This window comes from Synchiropus splendidus, chromosome 8, assembly GCF_027744825.2.
Source record: "Synchiropus splendidus isolate RoL2022-P1 chromosome 8, RoL_Sspl_1.0, whole genome shotgun sequence".
In the NCBI taxonomy this organism is placed as follows: Eukaryota; Metazoa; Chordata; class Actinopteri; order Syngnathiformes; family Callionymidae; genus Synchiropus; species Synchiropus splendidus.
The window spans coordinates 12,050,173-12,072,472 of NC_071341.1; the positions used below are offsets into that span (position 1 = coordinate 12,050,173).

General features: G+C 43.4%; 3 protein-coding genes across 4 annotated transcripts; 1 reads left to right on the forward strand and 2 right to left on the reverse strand.

Annotated features, from left to right (window-relative positions):
* Positions 1-9,137: 9,137 nt before the first annotated feature.
* On the reverse strand, positions 9,138-14,516 carry grk7b (G protein-coupled receptor kinase 7b). Of its 2 annotated transcripts, XM_053874045.1 has the most exons (4): positions 13,754-14,516; positions 13,247-13,684; positions 10,541-10,812; positions 9,138-10,482 (listed from the first exon to the last, which is right to left on the reverse strand). In XM_053874045.1, exons 1-4 carry the CDS (start codon positions 14,351-14,353, stop codon positions 10,158-10,160), a joined length of 1,635 nt encoding a protein of 544 aa, XP_053730020.1. In that variant the 5' UTR covers positions 14,354-14,516; the 3' UTR covers positions 9,138-10,157. The 2 variants fall into 2 exon arrangements, with proteins under 2 accessions (XP_053730020.1, XP_053730019.1); XM_053874044.1 differs by having other exon boundaries at positions 13,247-14,516.
* Positions 14,517-15,357: 841 nt separating this feature from the next.
* On the reverse strand, positions 15,358-17,057 carry rnf7 (ring finger protein 7). The gene is made up of 3 exons (XM_053874109.1): positions 16,781-17,057; positions 16,653-16,700; positions 15,358-15,767 (listed from the first exon to the last, which is right to left on the reverse strand). The coding sequence occupies exons 1-3, from the start codon at positions 16,944-16,946 to the stop codon at positions 15,649-15,651; spliced, it is 333 nt and encodes a 110-aa protein (XP_053730084.1). The 5' UTR covers positions 16,947-17,057; the 3' UTR covers positions 15,358-15,648.
* A 169-nt stretch (positions 17,058-17,226) lies between these two features.
* On the forward strand, positions 17,227-20,886 carry LOC128763430 (transmembrane protein 255B). Its single transcript, XM_053872212.1, has 9 exons — positions 17,227-17,255; positions 17,673-17,770; positions 19,014-19,153; positions 19,504-19,566; positions 19,988-20,077; positions 20,204-20,284; positions 20,344-20,429; positions 20,494-20,669; positions 20,873-20,886. The coding sequence occupies exons 1-9, from the start codon at positions 17,227-17,229 to the stop codon at positions 20,884-20,886; spliced, it is 777 nt and encodes a 258-aa protein (XP_053728187.1).
* The last annotated feature ends 1,414 nt before the right edge of the window (positions 20,887-22,300 follow it).

Here is a 22,300-nt window from a genome sequence, read left to right on the forward strand (position 1 = left end):
TCCTTAATCTTCTGTAGCATTATCAGTGATAGCAAGTTGATAAATTTCATGACCACTATTTTCATCATGTTGACTAACTGACCGAGTGAATTGTGTTTGTACTGGATGAATTCACTTTGTTATTCAGTTATGAAATTAATTTAAATATTTTTGAATTTGTGAAAAAATGTTAAATGTTAAAAGATAAAAGTAAAAAACAAAAGTTAAAAAAAACCCATACAGATCTGCACACATGAATGCTCACAGGAAAATTTGCTGTAAAAATGTTCAGAACAAATTTCAGCATCATTTCAATTTCTGGCGAGAAAGATTTGCTTCCATATAATTCCTGGTGTCTGCACATGATGATACTGACACTCACGACTCACTCATCTAACAGTCTAGAGTCATCCATCAATCTTTGTTTTGGGGTTGTTGGAGAAAGCCACAGTGTAAGGAGGTGACCCAGGCAGCACATTCAAGCTCCACACTGAATTGACACAATATTGATGCAAACCATGACCTTGACTCTTTCTCATGTAATTCAATAACTTTCTTTATGGCATGAAAATGTGTGTGAAAATGTCACTATAAAGTTCCAAGTGATGCTTGGTCATGTGCTTGTCACCCTCTCTCAGATTTGTCATTAGACAGAGCAGTATTTTTTCTATGATGATCAGAACTTAATTGTTGTTGTTGATGTGCTTTGAATATAAGTACATTCAGTACAGTGTTAGTAGCTATTGACTGTTTTTGATTCTATAAACTCCCTTTTCCCTTCTAAATACTGTATGACCCAAAATGACCCTAAATGCCTTAGATTTTTGGAAATTTTATGAAAATAAAAACAAATAAATCACAAATGTTCAGCCTCAGGTGCATTTTTACACCTGGATCACAGTCCATTTGTGCCACGTCCTGTTGGACATGGTTTGGTTCAGGCTTGTTTAAGGCTCATTTAAGCTCAATTTTACGTATGGATCTGGATACAAACGGATCCTTCTGTCCATGCTCTGCCTTTATTTCCTCAGTATTTCTGCACGTTTCCACAAAGCTTACAGAGTCGGATCAAACAGAGCAGTGCCACCAGCTGTTGCTGCCTGATACATACTTCTAATGAGACACAAAGAAGACATAACAATGGCGGAAATTGACCGTCCTCCAGTCGTGATATACTTAACAGCATCACTGACTACCGCTTCCTACAACGCTGCCGCCGTTTTCCTCTTTGTAAGAGGTACATCATCAATTCGTCTTCCAGAGTTTCCATGTTTGTTTTGGAGTTTGTCATTGTCATAAATGTTTGACTGTGGGCTGCTCCCTCTGGTGGATATATCGATGAACAGCAACACCAACATAAAGAACACATATGATCAGTGATGGCAACATTGTTTGAAACGGGCAGGTTCAACTTCGTAGGAAAAAGGAGTATAAGACCTTTGGAGTAGCACCAATGAAGAGGTCAAAGGTCTTTACATTTTCCCAGTCTTAAAGGAAATGTTATTCATGAGGTTGTGCCCTACTTTGGGTTTTAAATTGGGCCACTCCAAACTAATCTCCTACAAAACACTCACCTTTAGATGAATTCAGCCTTTATTTCGATCCAAACAGCCATGGAGAAGTGCACTGGACAAGTGCGACAGGTTGTTTACGGTCTTTGTGCTTGTCCGCCTGGCAAGGAAGGAGACACTAGTCATCCCATCCCTCCCTGACACAGATGCCACTCAGGAGTGTCCAGGCCTCACTAATACATGTTAATGCATTCAGAGAGGAACATGTGCTGTGAACTTTCCACAACTCTCTTCATGCTGTACGCTAATGTTTAAAACATACCACTAGTCCAAATCTTGATATCGGCGCTGGGCGAAATGAGTTAAATCTGGCTTGGGCCCTCGTGATTGAACCCAGTGATGAGACTGCTGCAGCACATCACAAAGAGTATTTGCAAGGGATTACCTCAATGATCTCTGATAAAGTGCTCAACGGTTTTCCACACGCTGCTCTCATGGCCACAAGGGCAACAGAGACGGGCAGAGAGGGGGAGAAAAAAAGGGGAGCGGGTGGGGAGGAGGGACAGAAATAGTAAGTGAGCTGTATGGACACAAAAAGTGACAGAGAGACATTGAGAGGGAGAAACAGAGAGGACATAAGGTTGCACTGAGGGAGCCGCAACAGACTGCTGGTAGGGGATGGCAGCGAGGGAGAGAAAGTGCAGAACAAAGAGCATATTGTCAGTACGGGGCGCTAATCGTCTCCTCTTTGGCTGCCAGAGACAACAGGTGAGAGCAGTTTGACTCCCTGCAGGCTCCATGAAGCTTTTAGGCCTCTCTCAATCTGTGTGTGTGTGTGTGTGCTTGTAGGGGGCAAGGGACCACAGGAGGACTCTGCCAACTCAAACGGCAAATGAGGAGCGCGGCCCCAACCATCAAAGGCCTCTTTACAGACATGCCAAACCTTGGCTGTGTATTTATATACGTGTGGGTATAGCTGCCCTGTGTAGGTGTGTGTTTGTGAATGTTGATGTTTATTCTCAACAATATTTACACACGCTCTTCTCAGACTTGAGCAACTAGCGACGTGGCTGAAAAAAAAATGTGTCAAGATGAGATGCGTCAGCTGTAATAGTGATGTCATGACAATATTTGTGTCCCCCTGAGATTATCATCACTGCATGTATGTATGAGAGATGAGGTAGCAAACGTTTCTCTCTGTTGCAGGGAGAAAATGAAAGAAAAAAAAGCAGATAGATTTTTGTATTATGACTCCTAGTAAGTGGTGGAAGAGGGTTTAAAACAGAGAGCAGTGTCACATCTTAAGTGGAAAAGAAGGAAAAGATGCTGTCATGAGCTGCTTTTATTTTGTATGTCCTCTTCCTGCACCCTCCTCTCAAGATTTGGCAATGGCACACACCTTGAACAGATCAGTGGTCAAGACTGCGCCTGCTCAAAAGCCCTGCTGTTCCAGTGTTGTGTGCCAGATCGACTTCCCATGCAGCTCGGCTACTCTCTGGTCTTCCTGGTTCACTCTCTGGACCTTGAGCTTCAATAGTTCAATTCTCAGTAGGTCTTAAAAAAATGCTGAGTCCAGAGACAGAGATGTGATCGACTCCAATGCTGTCGATTCTGAGACAAGACCAAGACCAATGGAAAGTGGTCTCAAGACCGGAACCAGTATCACACTCACACATAACAGGAGAAACAAAACCAGTAAAGCACTCGGAGAGCGTAAACCCAAAAGAATCTATTGAACATTCCAGACGTTGAGCCAGATCACTCACAAAATTATTATTTTTTTGTTCCATTTCACATAGTTCCTGAAAATTTCATCCAAATCCATCAATAAGTTCAAGTTATTTTGAACAAAGACAAACAAATAGGGTGCTTCGATCGATCTGTCTCTACCTGTCATTGCCAATCACAACACGGATCACGTGAGAGCCGACACTTTCACGAAGCCCCGCTGGTTGGGATGCGTCTGCTCCTCCCTACTCGCTGCTCACTAAGCAGCAGCAGTAAAGCAGAAGGTGCTATGGAGCACATGCACATATCCCTGCAGCACATGCACAGGGAAATGCTGTGCAGGGATGCTGTGCAGCGCGCTAAAATTCAATCTAAGCGCCAGCACTTGACGGAGCACAGAGTTTTCCAGGCTCATGAAAGTGAGACTGCTGTTTCCATCAGCAGGAAGCTGTTCAGGCAGCTAGCGCTTAGCAGGACCCGCCGGTCCAAGCGTGACATTCGGAACGCTCATTCATACGGAGACGGAAACGATTGGTTCCGTCTGCGTTTTGGAGTCGAGTGCAGCGTTCATCAGCCTGAATCTTAAACATCCGTAGTGGAAACTTTCATAAATGCAGTGCTCTCTGTCTTGGAGTCCAGCTACAAGCAGCCAATATGTAAACATTTCACGGACATAGCAAAGACTCAAGAGATTCACCAAACTGCAACACCTCACATCAAATTTTCAGTTGTCCTTTTGACATAATAGTTGCTGCATTCTGCAATTTTTTTCCCTATTTTTTTTTTTTAATTTGATTTGTTTGTTCTTTGGTGCTTTATATATATAAGTAACATCCGACTCACAACCTGCCTGACTTATGTCCACCCGTACCTACGACCACGGCCAGCAGATACTTTTTTTTTTTTATTCACTGTCTGGCACCGCAGCACGTAGCAGCCCGGCATCATGTACGACAGTTACGGCAGCACAGTATCCCAGCATCTCACTCTCACACAGCCATCTACCACTACAGGAGCACATATAACCCTCGCGTTGCCTATTTTGAATGGCATTCGACTTTACGTCCTATCTGACTTACGACCGGTTGATCGGAACCAATCCTGGTTTTAATTTGAAAACCATTATTGTCTTTTGGGGTTTTTGCATGTTGGAATATCAAGGACGGCGTGAACATACAGGTTTTTGATCACAAATTTATGGTAACTATTGATGTTCCTGAGACCATAGTTTGTGACTTACAATAAAGAAAAGTACAGCACAAGCTTCAGTTTGGTTTTTCTTTTTTGATTCATGTCGGACAGAAGCTCGGTGAAAATGTTCGCCTGGCTATGCTGTTGACCGCAAAGGAATGAAAAAGCAAACCCTCAGGACAAAGGAGGAAGGAGTCAGAGACTAAACATTGCCTTCAACACCAACAAGATAGCAAACTATTGGAGACTGCTAAGACAGGAGCCATTAAAAATAACTGAAAGGTTGACTCGGCTGCCGACTCTCCCATGTTTGCCAACATCAAGTACACTTCAACATCTGATCATCCCAATAAAAAGCATGAGGCAAATAGGTCCAGTGGGAAATTTCTCATGCGGCGGTGGCAACGCTTGCAAGGAGAAATGATGACAGTCACACATCATCTGCGGGCAGTTTGAGTTAGTGTGTTTATTTATAGTGCCATATTGGTGAGCGGGACAAAATGGTGTGAAAGACCGCATCCTTCTGATGATCACAAGATAAAGCTCAGCACCTAATCCCTCTTAGTCTCAGATAGGACACTGTTCACCCAAGATCAAAATAATGGCTCTCAGGTTTCCTTGTGCAGTTTTGACATGGTGAAACCTGCCACCAACTGATGCTGCCGAATCTCAAATGCCAAAAGGCACGCTGGAAAAAAAGGGGGCTAAATTGGTGGTCCCTATTTTAAAGCGTCGGTACAAACATGATTTAGAGCGTCGAGCATTCAAACATTCCACGGCTCGTGTTTCAAACAGAAACCAAAATCATCACACTTGTACCTAATGATTTACGTGCTTGTGTGGACATGAGCAGAGCTGATATTAACAAGCTGAGCTGTTACATTTAAATCACTGACAGTCAGAACTGTCAAACGTGCAAGATTTAATGCAAAATATTAGCAAGATACCGCAAACTTGCTTGCGTCTTTCATCTTCCTGGCAGGAAACAACTTTAATTTTCAATTTGCTTTAAGCAGAAGTCAACCCAGAGCAGCCATGTTAACTGCCTAGTGCTGGGAGTTGAGAGGTCTACTGAACTGAAAAGGATTTTCTTGCTTTAAACATCATCCTGGTTTTGCCGCGTGATGTCATCCCATCATGTGTCAGATGTTACCTCAGCTTAGACGCTCCCATAGTGTTGGACGCGCTGCCATCCAGCAGAGACTCAGAGCGCGACCTCGGACATGCTGGAGAGATCGTGTCTCGGATGACATAGGACTTGTTTTCTGGGTTGTTTTCCAGAGAGTGGAAGGTCTAGATCGCAGATAAGCATTATACACTGGAAGAGATGGAGCACTGCCATCTGTCATATACAGGGGTTGGACAAAATAATGGAAACACCTTAAAGCTTTTTTAGCTTTAAGGTGTTTCCATTATTTTGTCCAACCCCTGTAGTTCATCATGGGTTGGAAGGATTTGCAAGATGTTCCTCGCTACTCTAGTGCGGGAAGCAAACATGTCCCTATGTGACACACTTGGTTTCCTGCGACCCAACAAAGCAAATACCAGATCAATACTTCAATACTTGCAGTGTACTTGGTTTTGCACTCACCCTCAACATCTTCACCAGCCAGGTGGATGTGCCCACACTTCATAAAGAAGCCTTTTCAGGTCTAAAGTGATTGGTCAGAACACAATGTACCAGTGACTGTTAGCATGAATGGACACAATGAGTCACAGTTAGATGAGCACCTTTGAGGAAATGCCTCACTTATTGCTCATGGTCTGACCTGCTCACACACCTACGTCCATGGACCGTTCAGTGGCGCGCACACACACACACACACACACACAGGGGAGCAGAGAATATGAAACCAAGCGACAGATGAGGGAGTCTTGCACTCACACACACACATACACACACACACGTGCGCTTCAGAGATAGACTTTGGCTGGAGAGCAGTCCTGCCCCTCGCGCCAACTGTCAGTCACATGACGCCGCTGACAAAGAATGCAATAAGTACCAGCTAATTAAATCAAACTGCGTTCAGTCTTAGAAACCTACACCTCTCTGCGGCTTCAATTTCTGTTTTGGTGTCACTGTCATCCAAGCCAGAGAAGTTCCTTCTGACCACTTAGTTCTCACACACGTGGCACACGACCCGGGAAGCAGCCGTGGTGTAGCCCAATTAAAGTACATTAACACATGCAGCGCGGGCTTTTTTTTTTCCCGCCCACCGTGTTCAGAAAGAAGGGCTGTAACGTGCCTCCCTGATACAGGATTCTGTATCATTCCTCCCCCTCCGCACGTTTGATGTGTTGATCTTCAATCAGCCTCCAGCGGAGGGGTGAGGAACATCAGACAGCTTCATGCACCAGCCAACTCCGGTTTCAGGATGCTGTAACTTTTTGAACTTTAAGCTGTTTCCTTGGGATTTTCGACTTGTGGGGGGGGGGTGGATTTTCATGCCGAGTGGCAGGTGACCAGCGTGGCCCTGCTGCATGATGGGAACAGATTCTGGTGGGACTCTTGCTATGTCTTGGGTGAGTTTGTATAATACATCATCTTGATCATGGCGAGGTGGTGGGGTTTGATATTGTGTCTGGGGGACAAACAGGAGGTAGGTTAGTGACCCACAGAGCATGTCCTCAAAGCAAATAAAAGTGTGTCTATGGATGTGTGAGAGGTTGGGTTTGTTTTAAATAAATCTCAATCCTTGAAGAGGTCGCTCCCTGTACCACAACGAAGGTCCCCCTCATCTAGTCCTAGGAGGAGGGGTCTGTTGGGAATCATATACACACACACACACTCACTGTTTCTGTACAGCAGCCCACAGGAATTCTATATTTGTGTAAATGTGAAGAATTCAAGCAATGAGGCTGTAAAAACTGACCAAAAACGACCGATTTCCTGAGGAGCAGCAGGGACCGTGTATCATTGGGGCATTTGATATAGATTCTCGCACTGTTTCTCCAAAGATAATAATAACAGCGGAATGTCACAGAGCAAATATTGTATAGTCTTCACCTTACTGCTCCCTCTTCCGTGTTGGTGTGCATTAGCGCTAACGCTAACGGCCCTTTTGTCAACACACCCTCAGACACCAACTGAAAAATGTGAACGCAAACCTGCATATTTTGGGGCGACATTCTAAAAGCACCGAAGGAGGCGAAGAAAGCTTCATTATTATGGGGGTGATGGAATCCAGTGGATGCCAGGGCAGAACTGAAGGATGGCACATGCCTTTGATGTGAATCCAGAGCATGGGCATGTAACAAACGCAGATACCAAATTACTCCCCGACCTGCTTTGATCTCTAAAACCCCATGCCGGCTTATACAGCAGTAATAAGATTGTGCGTGTGAGGGAGTGTGTGTATCATCAGAGTTTGTATAATATACATCTGCAAGTCTTTGCATGAATAATAAGCCGTGTGTCGGTTCGTGCGGCATGCGTCTGCACATGTGACTGGCTGCATGTTCGATATCTGTCGAGCAGGGCAGCAGGAACCATAAAGGCACCAGGGAACTGAACACTGGCAGAAGCTTGTCGGCGCCTGGTCGGAAACATGTTTCCCGGGACCTTCTGCCCAGTTTGTCTTGTCGACACATCATCCACAGAGGAGTCTCCACTTAGCTTTTACGGCCGTTGATGATCACGTTGCGTCTTGGATTTCCATCTGAACCAGCCACTAATCTCATGACAGTCTAGCGTGAACAGAACCACTTCTCAGGGCTGTAAGGTCAAGCCCCTCTGCAAGAGTTGGCATAACACGTTTATCCCCCTCTCTTTTGCTAACATGGCAATGTCACATGTCATATGGATGATAAATTCATGAGATAATGGAGACTATACAGGCTGACAGAAAGGTCGTCATAACACAAAACTTGAGTGACAAACATGCTCATGTTAGCTCAAATCTGGGCACTGTACCAAGCCTTGACTCACAGATCCAGTGAAATATTACCCGTTTTATTTTGAGTGTGTGCCGTTGTAGCTTTATTTTATTTTATTTTTTTTTTCGTCACAGCTTCTGTTACATGAAAAGTTTGAAAACACATTATGAAACACATTTACAAATAGAGTTTGTAAATGTATACTAAAAGTGAGGGGACCAAATTGCGGACGTGATCTGGAAGAGGTTTGGGATTGCAATTGGGAGTTAACTAAATGCAGAAATATATTCATATGTCCATTTTAAAAAACATTTACAAACTGTATAAACAAGTTTATAAACCAGGAAAACACATGTACAAACTTGGAAATACACGTACAAACTCAGTTTGCTAAAGCAGTTGTTGTAAATGTGTATCTATATTTGTAAATTCGTTCCATGAGTTTTTAAATTTGTTTCAAAGGTTTGTAAATGTGTTTTGCACTGCTAGGCCACAATATAAAGGTCCCCTCAGATCCAGATTTTTTCTTTTCTTTTCTTTATCAAATCTCACATACAAACAGGAGTAGCTTCAAATCAAAATAACTTTTTAATGTTTGCAAGTTATGACAAGTTAAAGTTTGCAAAATGGCTGCCTCACTCTAAACACTTTATAGTGAATGACTGAAAAGGACTGCAAAGAACTACAAACATGGGGGCTGGAGCCCTGCCCAACAGCAGCACTATGCATATTGGCAGGTAGTTCCTCAGCAACTTTAGCCCCATTGACAATAGTAGCTACACTCATAGCAGCAGCATCCATATGGCACTCATGATGATGGTGATGTAAAACGAACACTCTCGTACAGAGTCAGGAATTACAAGTGTTTTAATGTAATACAACATAGCAAGACAGTTGAGACATTTACTTTAAGCAACAACGAAAAAAATGGCACAATGGATGTGAAACATAATGCCGCTCTGACCTTCCCACCACTGTCTGTTTCCATCCTATTTAATGTTGCTGTGTTTTGAGCAGTTGCTAAGATGTTAGTATTTAATGATGTGTTAGTTGTTGTTTTTATGTTATAAAACACTGATATAAGTTACGGAGGGCGGTGGAATGATTTTTGAATAGGCAAAAATGGCTTATTTAAACACGGAGCAGAATAATTTGTCATCCTGTACCTGCTTATTAAGGCTAAACGAGTCCTTATAGACCAGTAAATACCACGGCAGCACAGTCAAGATAATAAAAGGAAAACGCTTCTGCGGTGACAAACTAAATAGCGTTTCATGTTTACTTGGTGGCATCTAGTGGTGAAAGTTGGTTACTGCAGACGCGCTCATCGTTTCAAGAGTTCACTTTTTGGTGCCACATTCTGGGGTGACGCTGGTTTAATGCGACGGAAATACTTTTATTTTTCAGAGTATTTAAGAAGGCTACTGTCATGATTCATGTAGATTACTGATTTTGCCTTTCCTGTTTTTTTTCTGGAGATGTTTTCATTCAGGTAACTCGGTTTTATGACGTGTAACTGAGGCACAGACTGTTTCAAGCTGTGGTACTTGTTGCAAAACGATTGTCTTTGTGTCGCTGGTTCACACACATGTAAACACTTGGCCAGCTAAATTCCCCGATGATGTCATGGAAACACAGCTCAGGGGTCTACATTACACCAATGAGAGAGTGAAACAGGAACTGAAGCACAACGTCAGCATCATTTGTCTGAGCCAGATGTTTAGTTGTGGTACGTTTTAGCGCAGCGTCGACACTTTATAATCGCACTTAAAGAACGGATGCGACGGACTGCGCTTCAGCTTGGCACTTCCACATCACAAGTATTAGAGTGAGGTGTGTTGTTGTTTGGCTTCATTTCTCACATTAAACTGCTTACAAAATGACGCACGCCTTTGAGTCCCATACAGTTTCGTGAGGCCCGATGAGTTGAGAGTCATTTAGCTGGTCAAACACGCCGTTCTCGATCATCTCACGCTGCCAGCGAATGGGAACGGCCCCGGTGCTGAACTCCTTGTAGAACTGCTCGTCCTTGTCATTGAGCTTCACGTCCTGGACCTGAGAGCTTTCCCTTAACTCGTGTGTGTTCTTAGCATACACCACGTGAGCCTTTGGCGACCAGGGGGCCTGCAGCAGCCCCGCTTCCAGCCGGTTCAGGTTGATGTTCTTAAAGAAATGGTGCTTGCGTGGGTCGTCGCCGCTGCCATGGGAAAGACAAGTTTATAAATGTTGTTGGAGGAATAACAATGTGAACTCACCAGCAGCCGAGACGCAGCTTTGGCTTTTTCTTAAGAAGCCCACCGATGAGGTCTTTGGTCGCGGCATCAAACTTTCTGTGGGTGAACTTGACCTCATCCTCCAGGGTGCGTCGGGTCACCTCCTCATTTTGCACCTTCTCTCTGAAGTCTTTAAATGGAAGGCGAGCGGCCACCATTTCATAAACGCTGCAGCCCAAAGACCACCAGTCGACGGAGGTGCTGTAGAACACCTGCCGCAGGATCTCAGGTGCCATGTAGCCGGTGGTTCCAGCCTGAGGAAGAGAAGTGAAGCACCATTCAACCACACAAGTAAGTAAGCCCAAACTGACAGGAAGGGACAGCATCCAGCTGAATGGTCAGGGAGACGAAACTTAAACTCAAGGCTTGGATTGTGTGGAGAATGGCTGTTTCACTGAGCATGAAGGGGATGACATGGTTCTCCTCTTTTGTGTAGACAGACCAGTTCCAGATGAGGGGCTGGCAACAGTTCATTCAAGGTCTGCTGAAGCAGATACATTCTGGATGACGGAGGGCAGGATGGAGCGGGCGCCAGGTAGGAATTAACACTGGCTCACTGGAGTAGGACAAGCAGGAAATGCATTTCCTAGTCTTAAGGGTCATGATCAGGGTCAAGACGTTTGGATGCCAGAATCGATTCAGTCATGGCAGTTAAGTCTTGCCCTAAGAAATAGCCCTCCACTCTTGGAATATAGTGGGAAACTGTTGAAACTGAAAGGGCACTGCGACCCTGCATGATGGTGTTACACCACTCGCACTGTGATTTTGATATGTTCACTATACAGTACCTGTAGTTTATTTATACAATTTCTGCTAAAAATAGAGTGCATTCTGTTCAATCCTATAGCAGGTGACAGATGTGAAGATGAGCTCCTTCACTGCAGCAGCAGCAGCGTTTGATACTAGAGGATCATTTAAAATATTAGTATATCCTCATTTTGACACTACAAACATTAGCATTAGAAGTAGCATGGAGAATTAATGGAAATGAATGGGGAAATATGTTACACGTTCGTATATCCACATAAAGCTACGGATGAATCCCAAAATTTGATCACTTCTTCCTCATCACATTTCTGACATCCTTTTTTTGAAGTTGTAGTAGTTATAGTGCAACATTAGGAAATGTGTCATATATACTGTAGTTCTCTGGTTCTGCCAGGTTTTGAGAAAGTAATTCCTGGTGTATCTAACCCAGTGTTTGGTCGACATGGTGGGCAATGTTTATGTGATGCTTTGATGCAATGTATTCCGTATGGTCTTATTTTTGCTGACAGTAACCTACTGATATTGTTGAGCAGACTCAATAGTGCAGTAGGTTGCCTTGTAAAAAAAAAATAATAATAATAATTTAATTTAAATACAACAGGGAACCTTTGTAAGTGCAGGAGTTCCTGGTCCACTGATCCTGGTCCACTTTAATCAAATATTAAAGAGGACCAGGATTATATATATATATATATATATATATATATATATATATATATATATATATATATATATATATATATATATATATATATATATATATATATATATATATATATTAGTGCTGTCATTTTAATTCGATTAATTAATTACGCCGCAATTTAACATGTTAAAAAATTTAACGCAAGTAATTATGAGTATCAACTGTTCTTCATTTTGCCTCATTTAGAGGTGTGTTATACTTCTATTATTCATTTTTTAATTGCTAAATTGAGCTTAAGCGCCTATTTGAGACAGCCTTGTTTTATTTCAGAATTGTATTTATTTAACTGAATCACTGTATATGTATTACATTTTTGAAAACGGCCTCATTTTATTTATTTAACTGTATTGCTGTTTGTTTTACATTTTTGAAGACAGATTCATTTTATTTATTTGACTGTATTGCTGTATTTGTTTTACATTTTTGAATAATGCACCTGGCCTCACTGGTTTGCGGATGTGCTTGACCTTTACTTTTGGATCTCATTTATGAAGCACTGTTCACCAATAAAAAAATGGATTTCAAATCTTCTCTTCCTACTGCTTTCAATTGATCAGTCATGCACTACAATTTTTTAATATCCTGGAACTATCACGAGACCTCTAGCAGATATGACAAAAAATGCGATTAATTCGATTAATTAATTACAAAATCCTGTAATTAATTCGATTTTTTTTTCACAGCACTAATATATATATATATATATATATATATACACACACAGTATATAGTGTAGGTTCTTGATATGCCATGCCTGTGAGGTGGATAGATGAGTGTTCAGTCACACAGGTTTGTGAGCAATATTTGAGAGAAAAAGACCTGACGATGTGGTGGATGTATTGACTCCTTCCTTTGGAGGACACAAGGACTCTCGCGTTACTAGAGCAACAATTACCCAGATAGTCCTAACAGGCTCTTGTCATCCTCTGATTCAGGAAAGCAAGAGATGAGGTCATGGACCTTTTAATGAGATTGACGTGCGTCTCACGGGGCGATGCTCTCGTGCTGTCTGTCACAGATGGACTAAGAACCATCATATCTATTCCTGGTAAGCTTCTTGCAGTGGATGAGCAGATATGCTGAGGAACTGAGCGGCATGCGCTGCGTGATATTGCTGCGTGGGCAACACTCCTTAAGTAACGTTCTCCAGATCAAAAGACGTCACTGTTCAACGTCAGTGGCTTACAGTTGGGTCAAAGGCAGGTTGGCACACTAACCTTTTGGCAGATAGTTTTGCCATTCGATAGCTCAACAGCTAATCCAAGATCCGACAGTCGGCAGTGACCTCTGCTGTCCAGCAGCACGTTCTCCGGCTTCATATCCCGATAAATAATGTTCAGAGAGTGCAGGTGGAGAATGCCGGTGGCGATCTGGGCCGTGTAGTAAACTACCCGCTCCATACAGAGGCCCCGCGTCCCGAGGTCATAGATGTGAAACCCCAGATCTCCCCCATTCATCAGGTCCATGATGAGGCACAGGTGGGTTTTGTCGTCGAAAGCATAGGCCAGGTTCACAATAAAGATACTGTTGACCTTCTCCAGGATCTGCTTCTCCATCATGGCCAATTTCTCCCCGCCTTTTTTCTTCAGTCGTTTCTTGTCCAGTTTCTTGCAGGCGTACATCTGCCCGCTGTGTTTGGCTTGCACCACACACACCTGCAACACAGTGCAAGTCAATAGCATTAAGAGATAAAAGCAAAATGATGTAGAGTTTGTGACCCGCACCTCGCCAAAGCCGCCTTTTCCAATTGTCCGATACTCATAGAAGTGCATGTGGTTTATTCTCTGTTTCTCATACTCCTTCCACTGCAGGAACCTGTAGAAGAATGGGCTTTTCTGGTACTCGGTGAAGGGCGCCTCCCTCAGGAAATCTGTCGTGGCTTCCCTGGTCTTGTTCAGTATCCCCTGGTCAAAGTTTTTGCTTGACAAGCCCTTGCACATTTCCACCACGTCTCCGGTAAGAAAGGACAGAAAGCTCCTGGAGTCAGGATGGAAGAACTTGGACAGGAACTTCTGCTTGGCCTTGGTCTTGGGTTCATCCTCAGCAAAGTGCCAGTCGTTCAGCTCCTCCAGAAACTCGGCAGCAGCCTGGCACTGTGGGCTGGAGCTCTGAAGAAACTGCTGGAACAGCTTCTTACCGATCGGCTGTTGCTCGCACAGGGACAGATAGTTGGTCCCCACCTCTTCCCGCAGCTCAGTGGGCCTCTTCGGTCTGGGCAGAGACAGCGGCCGTCTCTGGTCCCTCAGCGTGTTGCGGTCCATCTGCTGAGCCTGCACGTAGGCTGTGTTCTCCACCAAGCTCTCCAGTCCTTTGATGTCAGTCATCCTGGAGCGGTCCTGCAGCACAGCTGCGGGCAGTACAGCCCGATTAACTGCAACCCTCAGACCCTCCTCTCGCCATGTCCCAGGCACAAGTGAGCACCTGAAACCGCTACATCCTGTACATCCGTCAGCTGCGGCGCCACACCCAGGGGCCAATGTCTGCACTCGCGCTCATGCAGCACAGCTTATTTGCAGACAACTGTCAGGGAAAGCAACTTATGTGGTTTGCACTTAAGAGGCTTTAGAGTCAACTATTTATAGCTGAGGCAAAGCACCTGCGTGGAGATATTAGACGACCTGCTGGACAGAAAGTGCTGACCTAGACTCGCTGCGGACCGGCTTGTATATGTGCAACAGGGAAGTAGCATCAGTCAAATGTTGACTCATACTCATGATATTTGGACAACTGTACTCTGAAGAGTTTAACTCAGCAAACACTGGAGTGTCTGGGAAGATGCTTGTAGTATGTGGTCGTGCTCAAGCTATGTATTTTCCTACCTCACTACGATCATGTCATACATGGACTGATAATATTTACATTTATAAACATATCATGGTTCTTTTTCCAAGGATGTCTTAGCTATGGAGTCTTTTTTTCTTAATGTACTATAATTGTTTATCTCAAATATATGTGTACAAGATCACCATCATCATCCACAGTATTTTTGCCATATGCAACACTAATTTATAGCATGACTCATGTTGACCTTTGTTGACAGTTGAACAGTCCGGTGCGTGGCATCAGGCTGCAATATTAACGTAATATTAACCGTTGTGTTCCAAATAGATAAGATTTGATGCTTACAAATATTCCACAAGCACGTTGCTGCGTCGCACACACTGCTGTTCATAAAATGCACTTGACAGCATGACTCAAGTCATTGTTTGCTATTGAAGAACTTGACTTATTCCAAAAGAAATTCTTTAGTTTTTGATTGTGATTCCCGCACAAATCGTTGCCACCATGATTTAGAGACTGAATATAAATACTTACAAACTTTGATATTCACAAACCTTTATTTCAAAAAGACTATATAGTCCAAACACTGACATAACAAAAAAAATACATCAAACTCGGGCGCCAGATCCATCATCTTTTCAGGGCACTTCCTCTCCAAACGCAACCATAACTACAGAGTCCACGTGGCACCACTTCCATCCCACCTCTGCAGGATGATCCCATCATATGCAGCGAGGACGACAAGCAGCAGCTCTGAATGGCCTCTTATATTGATCATGAAGTCCACTTTTGGGAACAACTCAAGTGCAGACTGAGAGTCCAACGTGTGGAGGGGGGCTCATTTACCAATTCTCTGGACCACCCAGTCCTGCTGGCAGAGGGGGCAGCGGTTGTTCTGCTTCACCCAAAGTGACATGCAGCAGTTATGGAACGAGTGGTTGCACTCTCCCCACACAACTGCGGACACAAAGGAAGTCACAATCATTACAAACCACACTGTGTTTTGACAACGGATCAGCGCTCTACCAAGTTGAGTCCACCACAGCACGATGATCATTTATATATTTATTTCACTATTTAGATGTTTATTTTCACAAACAGGTTTGTATTGCCATCCCTTTTGTTGTGAGGTTTCTCATTTCCAACCCTTTCCCCAGCCTCTCACCCTTAACTTAACCTTCCAAAACACATGGCTCACCTTAACCAGGCCTCTGAACCAAACTGAAACCCAGTTGTAATCAGCTTGTTATTTTGAAGTCTTCATCCTCAAATTGAGGTTTGGTTCTGTGGGGACCAGCATGAAGACACAAGGTCCCCACGAGGATAATGTTTCGACAAGAATTGGTCCCAACGAGGCAGTGTAAACTAGGGCACACACACAGGCTTGTTGGAGAACTAAAGAATTGTGTTTTTGTTTCAGGTGGGGAAAAGAGTGAAATCGTAATAGAAAGGTGTAGATTTATGAACCTGTGCATGAAACAGAATTGGGGTCGCATGACACCTGAGCGTTAATCCAGGTGTGCAGTCATCAGCTCAGGGAAATGGTGCGTACATTTCATCATCACAGATTTCCATTCATAGTTAAAGACGCTCGTGACAGACGGGCGTGAACACGTCTCTACAACACTAAACAGGGGGTCAAAATATTGTGCCAAATACCTACATTTAGTGACTAATGCCACAACGGCCAATAAGTCCCATACACACGTTTATATTGGGGTTAGCATCCAGGTCATTTAACTGCCTAAATCGTAGTGCATACACACGTTTATATTGGGGTTAGCGTTCACGTCACGTTACTGTCTCAATCCAAGTGCAATACCACTCAAAAAAGACTCTTACCCACGCAATCCTCCTGTTTGTTTTCCGCCTGGCACCGCAGACATGCATCTATGGAACAATGACAAGGTCACTATTTTGGATTTATTGATGCTGCCGCCTGGTTTAGCGGACGAGTCCGGAGCACTCACCCATGACTTGCACCCGACAAATGGCACAAGTGTCACACTCCACGTCCCAGCTCCACATAGCCACCGCGTTCCACTTCTTCAGGGAGAACATCTTGTCCCCGCCGGACTTGGAGGACGAGGACGTATTGTGAGAGAGGACGAGTCCCGGCTCGTCACCGTCATCCATCTCTGCAGCCGCGGCTAAAGTTAGCCGGCCCGTAACTGGGAAGCCAAACAAAATGGACGGACCGGTGCTATCAGCTAAAGCTAACGGCTACACTTCTTCGCCTAGTGCGGGAATGAATTCACAGCGCCGACTAGTGAGTATTAAGAGTATCGTCCTAGATTGGTGACTTCGGAGAAGAACATGTATATTTAATGGGCACTTTTTCAGTTAACAGATAAACAGATATAAGCCAACCCGATTTTCGATATCGAGTGTTCTTGTTTTGTTTTCAATACCATTGATGCCAAATATTTTTTCGTCCAAGAGATGGTAAAATGGCACTATTTAATAAGCTGAAAGTTAGCAGCAATTAACGCCAATAACTAAAAAAAAATTTACGTCAGCGTATTTTTGTTACAAAACAATTTGTTCCAAATGACACTTTAAATAAACACGAGACATTCACGAGCGAGATCTTATTTTGAAAAAACGCGCCCAATGTCATTCCACGTAAAAATAAATACATAAACATAAAATTCCGATCTCAAAAAATACACTGGAAAACACGACAATGACAATATTGAAGTGCATCTCATTTCTTCGTGTTAGTCAAGTTCTTCATATTTGAATACCGTTCTCGTCATTGAACTGTTGCTTTGATAGCGACCATATTTCCGACCACCCCTGAACGCAGCGCACGACCCACAGCTCTCGTGAGCATCCTTGACTCTACACACGCTGCTCCAGGCTTCAGCAGGGATTCTGTCCAACCACGGGAACATTGGTAACTGTCACTGTTGGATCTGGAATTCAGGCAGCAGAGGTCAAAGCCAGTCGTGAAACAGGTAACTTCTGCTATTCTCCTCCATCTTTTAAAAGACAAAAATGTGGACTTAATTACCTTACACAGTTGCCTTTCACATTCAGACACATATCATTCTCAATTCAATTTCTCTTTATTTCTTACTCACCAATGAGTCTCTATTGTCTCTATTTCAATAAACATTTTTAAATTTCAGTCAAAATGTATTAATGTAATAAAATATAATAAATAAATTATTAGTGGTAGTATTCAATTTTAGATTGTAGTATAAACATTAAGTTTGACAAAGGGAGAATTCAGTCAGACTCAATTCTTAATATTATAATTATTATTATTATCATTATTATTATTGTTGTTGTTGTTGTTAATAATTTTATTACTCCGTAAAACATAAAAGACGAAGAACAGTGCTATAGTTTATGAAATTCTATAAGAAAATTTGCCGTCGTGAATGAGAGCCCAGCTGTGACAAACAATTGAACACAAAACAAAGCAGATCACGAGAGTGGAATGTTCTCATGCTCACTATTATTTTTTCCTATAATTTGAACACGTGTCTCTGCAGACGTTCCAAGTTTTTGCTTCAAAATTGGTTTTGTGTTTGGTGAGATAGTTTTGCAGATGTCTGCTACTTCTTCATTACGCCGAGTAAATCTTAATATATTCCCGCTGTTACCGACTTTAAGTGACAGTATTTTTCTTCATTGTTCCTCGGCTGGAGATCAGTTATTGATGAGGAATGGATGAGCTGCTATTTTGGGCAACACTTGTGGAACCTCATTAATCAAGTCCAAACTGAAAACGTATCATTAAATTATTAAATAATATCATGTGTACTTTCATCCAACTGTAGCTATAGTACAGACGAGTTCATCTCTCCAGTTCGGTGAAGATGTTTTTCTCCTAGAGGAGCAGGGTTTTGGACCAGTTCATTACAGGTATTCTCAAGTGTCCATGACAAATGGTGTCAGAAGTGGGATGGTCACTCGATAGTATGTTTACGGCCGCCACTTTCATTATTTACCTGTGATGGGTAAATGAGGCTTCATGAAACAGTATTCTGATTTTTAATGGCGACATGAGGGAATGGCACCATCTGCTCTATAATCTTGGGCTTTGAACAACTATTTCACTGACATCATCACAGAGCTCTGAAAACTAGGAGAATGTTTCTTGAAGCCTCATCTGCCCATCACTAAAATGAAAACAGAGGTTGCCACGCTTGTTTGTTTTAAACCATGAAAGTTCCACCTCTTGTGTAACAGAAATGACGCTGAGAGTCAGGAGAGTTCTATGGCTGGTTCTGGGCATGCTCAGTCTGTCCCTCCTGCTGGTGGGGTTGGGTGTCTACACGACAACTCTCTCTGAGAGCCTCAGTGTTTCTGGCTGCATGTCTGGAGTTATTGTAAGTTTAGGTTTGTTTGAATCTACTGAGCACCAACACCAGCAAGGGCTGTTGAAATTTGAAGCAAACCTCATTTAATACTCACTGTCATTGTAACAAATCACATTTTGCTGTCAAAGAACACGTTTGTCACCATATAAGTAAAATGAATGGTTTGTGTGATGGGAATAAGATTTTTAAAACACACCTGTTGACAACTAGCATGGTTCATTTTGAGCTCTGTGCTTGGGAGCATGTTTCCACAAAGCTTTCTCTAACTCGAACTACTCCACAGCAGATTTTTGGACACATCTTGTAAGAGTGATGCGTGCCACAGGTCATATATTTCAAGTCGTTCATGTCCTCCACAGCTGACTCTGGGATCCTTCCTTGGCCTTCTGGGACTTCTGCTGGAGGAAAATCGCAAGAAGCTGGTACATGCTCCTGAACACGTTCTGTTTTCCTACAGTGGGATGCAAGTGAGCTGGCGGGTTGAAGGGACAGATTGCTGGTCCAGCTTTGCTATAAAGCTATACTAAACCATGACTCCACTACTACCTATATTTCCCCCTCGACAGGTCACTCTCCGGCTGCAGGACTCTCACCATCCCCACACGCCTCTCCATCTTCTAATCTCATTCAATCTAAAGCCAACAAACTCCCCTCCTCTGCGCCTCTCTTTTTCAACTCACCCACTATTTATGTGCTCTGTACAACTCCTGCTGCTCGCTACCCATAGCTGCAAACATGTTTAATCTCAACAAGGGGAACGTGGGAATCTCTCCAACTGAACTACAATTAAGTTTTATGATCACTGCTTATTGACTGTTGACACGTCAGTGTTTTCTCCTTCAGCTGACGGCAGCCATTGTTTTCCTGAGTCTGGGAGTCATGGCCTCCTTCGTGTGCCTTTTGATCGACGGTGTTGGTGTTGTGTGGAACATGGTGAGTGTGCTGATATGACTGATCAGAAATCCATGTGCATTAAAATATTGCTAATCTTTTCTTTTACAGTTTCAGCGAAAGAAACATGAATAGATGGTTTATTGATTGATATAAATGTGTCCGCAGGACATGCGTCCACTGCGAGCGGAGCGATGCCAGTACTACAGCAGCGGCGACAGCTATATTTATGAGAACGTCTTCACATCTGTGAGCGCAGTGTTTAGACTTGATATGAAGAAAAGAAAAGTAATACTTTCTCCCTGCAGGTGACATGCTGGACATTAAAGGAGTCTTGCAGCTTCACCGTCCGAAGTGGGACCTGCTACTGCTGCGATTTATACAACTGCGCCAAGTGAGTAGAAGGTCCTCACGTTCACGTTGGGACCCCTGAGGACACCTGCTCTTCTCTTCTCCAGCGGAGGTTATCTCAACAACTACTACGAGTTTGTCAGCGTGAGCAGCTGCGAGGAAGTCAAGACCCTCTACGTCTTGATTTGGATTCTCATCGGACTGAACCTTGTGGCCTTTTTCATGGGGATACTGACCACTGCGATGCTGGGCAGCGTCAAGGACATGGTATTCAAAAGCATCGGTTCCTGCATGTGCACCTTATATAGGTCCGTCATGTTTACATTGGCTCTAAAGTGTTAGCTTTGTATGTTAAATTGAACTTTTTAAATGACACATTTTGCATTTGAAGTGCTGAGTTATTAGTAGTGGTGGAGGATAGTAACCTTTTCAACAACATGTTGTCTGTGTATTAGGTTTCACAGACCTTGTTTTGCTTGTCTGCAGCGACTCAGCAGTAAGTTTTCTCACTGTAACCTTCTACATCTGCCAGCTAAACAATCATCTCAGCGCAGAGCAGCAGGAATTCTCTTCACTCACCACTCGCCATGGTGCAAATAAACCAACGTATCCAGTCACCAGAGCATGAGCAGAGATGTTGGAAGAGACAGGGGAGAGTTTGATGAGAAAGCCTGCTCTCATGCAGACTGTAGAGAGACCTGATGGTCAGCTGGTGTTGCACGCACAAATCCTTCCCATGTATTGTGTACCTTTGTGTCCACCGCATCCAGCTTCATAGTTTCAGAGTTGGTCTCTTGGGTTTGTGTTGCAATGTAAATGGTCTTTCCTGACACAAACTCAGATACATGTAACCGTTGTTTCTTTTACCAAATGGTCATATATTGCTACGGAACGTCTATAAGTTTGCAGGAAGACCACCCAGGTTCAGATACTCCGCCGGTCAGGCCCACTGGCACTACATGTTTTTTGCAGTGGAGGAGACAGGCTGGATTTAAAGGCTGTAATAAATAAAAAAGAGTGCCTGTTGTCAGAAGGTGTCGGTGAGATATTAGTTAAGGGAATGTATGTCAAGAAGAGCAGCTCTCGTACTGGGCTCCACTGATGAACTGAGATGATTCACGAGCTGGAAACAAGGCCTTACTCCTCCTCAGAGATTGGAGAGATGTAGAATTGGAAGGGTATATAACTGTGAAAAATGTTGCTCTGTGTGCACGTGTGTTTAAGCTTATCTATCCAAGTGAGGAACAATTTTGGGGAAAACACATCCAAAGCTAAGCCTTTGTGGATAAAGATATCAAAACAACATGGTCATAGTTAAGTTTAGGCATTGGTTTTGGAAGGTTTGGTTAAGGATGCGAGGCCAGGGAAAGCACTATTTCAATGAGAAGACCTCACAGAGATGTTGTGACAAACCTGTGTGTGTTTGTGTGTCAGAAGAGCAGAAACCCTGAACCAACTTGCAGCACAGTTACAATTCCACCGACTGCACCTCTGCTGGGGAACACAGCTGATGACTTCCGACAGGTGAGTGACAAAGTTTGGTCTAATAGGTGCTTCCTCTTGAAAGATCACTGACAAAGTATAGCACTATCTGTGCTTCAAATCAGATTCGATGTCGGAACAGTCTCCTCAAAATGACCCAGTGTAACTAGCAGCAGCAGCTTTGCGTTGCTCTTACAGACTGTACATTCATCAGATGTGACCTCTCTCTCGTTTCCCAGGGCTCCTCCATACCTGCCCCCCCACCAGAAGGGAGCCCGGCCCCACGCCACCCTCTTCGGTTCGTGCCACCCAGTCTTCTGCCGTACCAAACATATGCTTACGCGTGACCTCCCCTGAAATCTGCTCCATGCATTTTTACCAAACTTTTTATGCAGTTCATTTTCAAACGGCGCCAGTGAACTTAATCTGAAT

Coding starts and splice junctions, on each gene's coding strand:
- grk7b (XM_053874044.1), bottom strand. CDS start 14,353: ATGACTGACATCAAAGGACTGGAGAGCTTGGTGGAGAACACAGCCTAC. Junction 10,813..13,246: donor GCAAAACTATCTGCCAAAAG/GTTAGTGTGCCA, acceptor TCTCTTCCTCAG/GCTGGAACCACCGGCTACAT. Junction 10,483..10,540: donor AAGCTGCGTCTCGGCTGCTG/GTGAGTTCACAT, acceptor TTCCCATGGCAG/CGGCGACGACCCACGCAAGC.
- rnf7 (XM_053874109.1), bottom strand. CDS start 16,946: ATGGATGACGGTGACGAGCCGGGACTCGTCCTCTCTCACAATACGTCC. Junction 16,701..16,780: donor TTGTCGGGTGCAAGTCATGG/GTGAGTGCTCCG, acceptor ATTGTTCCATAG/ATGCATGTCTGCGGTGCCAG. Junction 15,768..16,652: donor CAAACAGGAGGATTGCGTGG/GTAAGAGTCTTT, acceptor TTGTGTCCGCAG/TTGTGTGGGGAGAGTGCAAC.
- LOC128763430 (XM_053872212.1), top strand. CDS start 17,227: ATGCCAAATATTTTTTCGTCCAAGAGATG. Junction 17,256..17,672: donor ATTTTTTCGTCCAAGAGATG/GTAAAATGGCAC, acceptor ACGCTGCTCCAG/GCTTCAGCAGGGATTCTGTC. Junction 20,078..20,203: donor TTGGTGTTGTGTGGAACATG/GTGAGTGTGCTG, acceptor ATGTGTCCGCAG/GACATGCGTCCACTGCGAGC.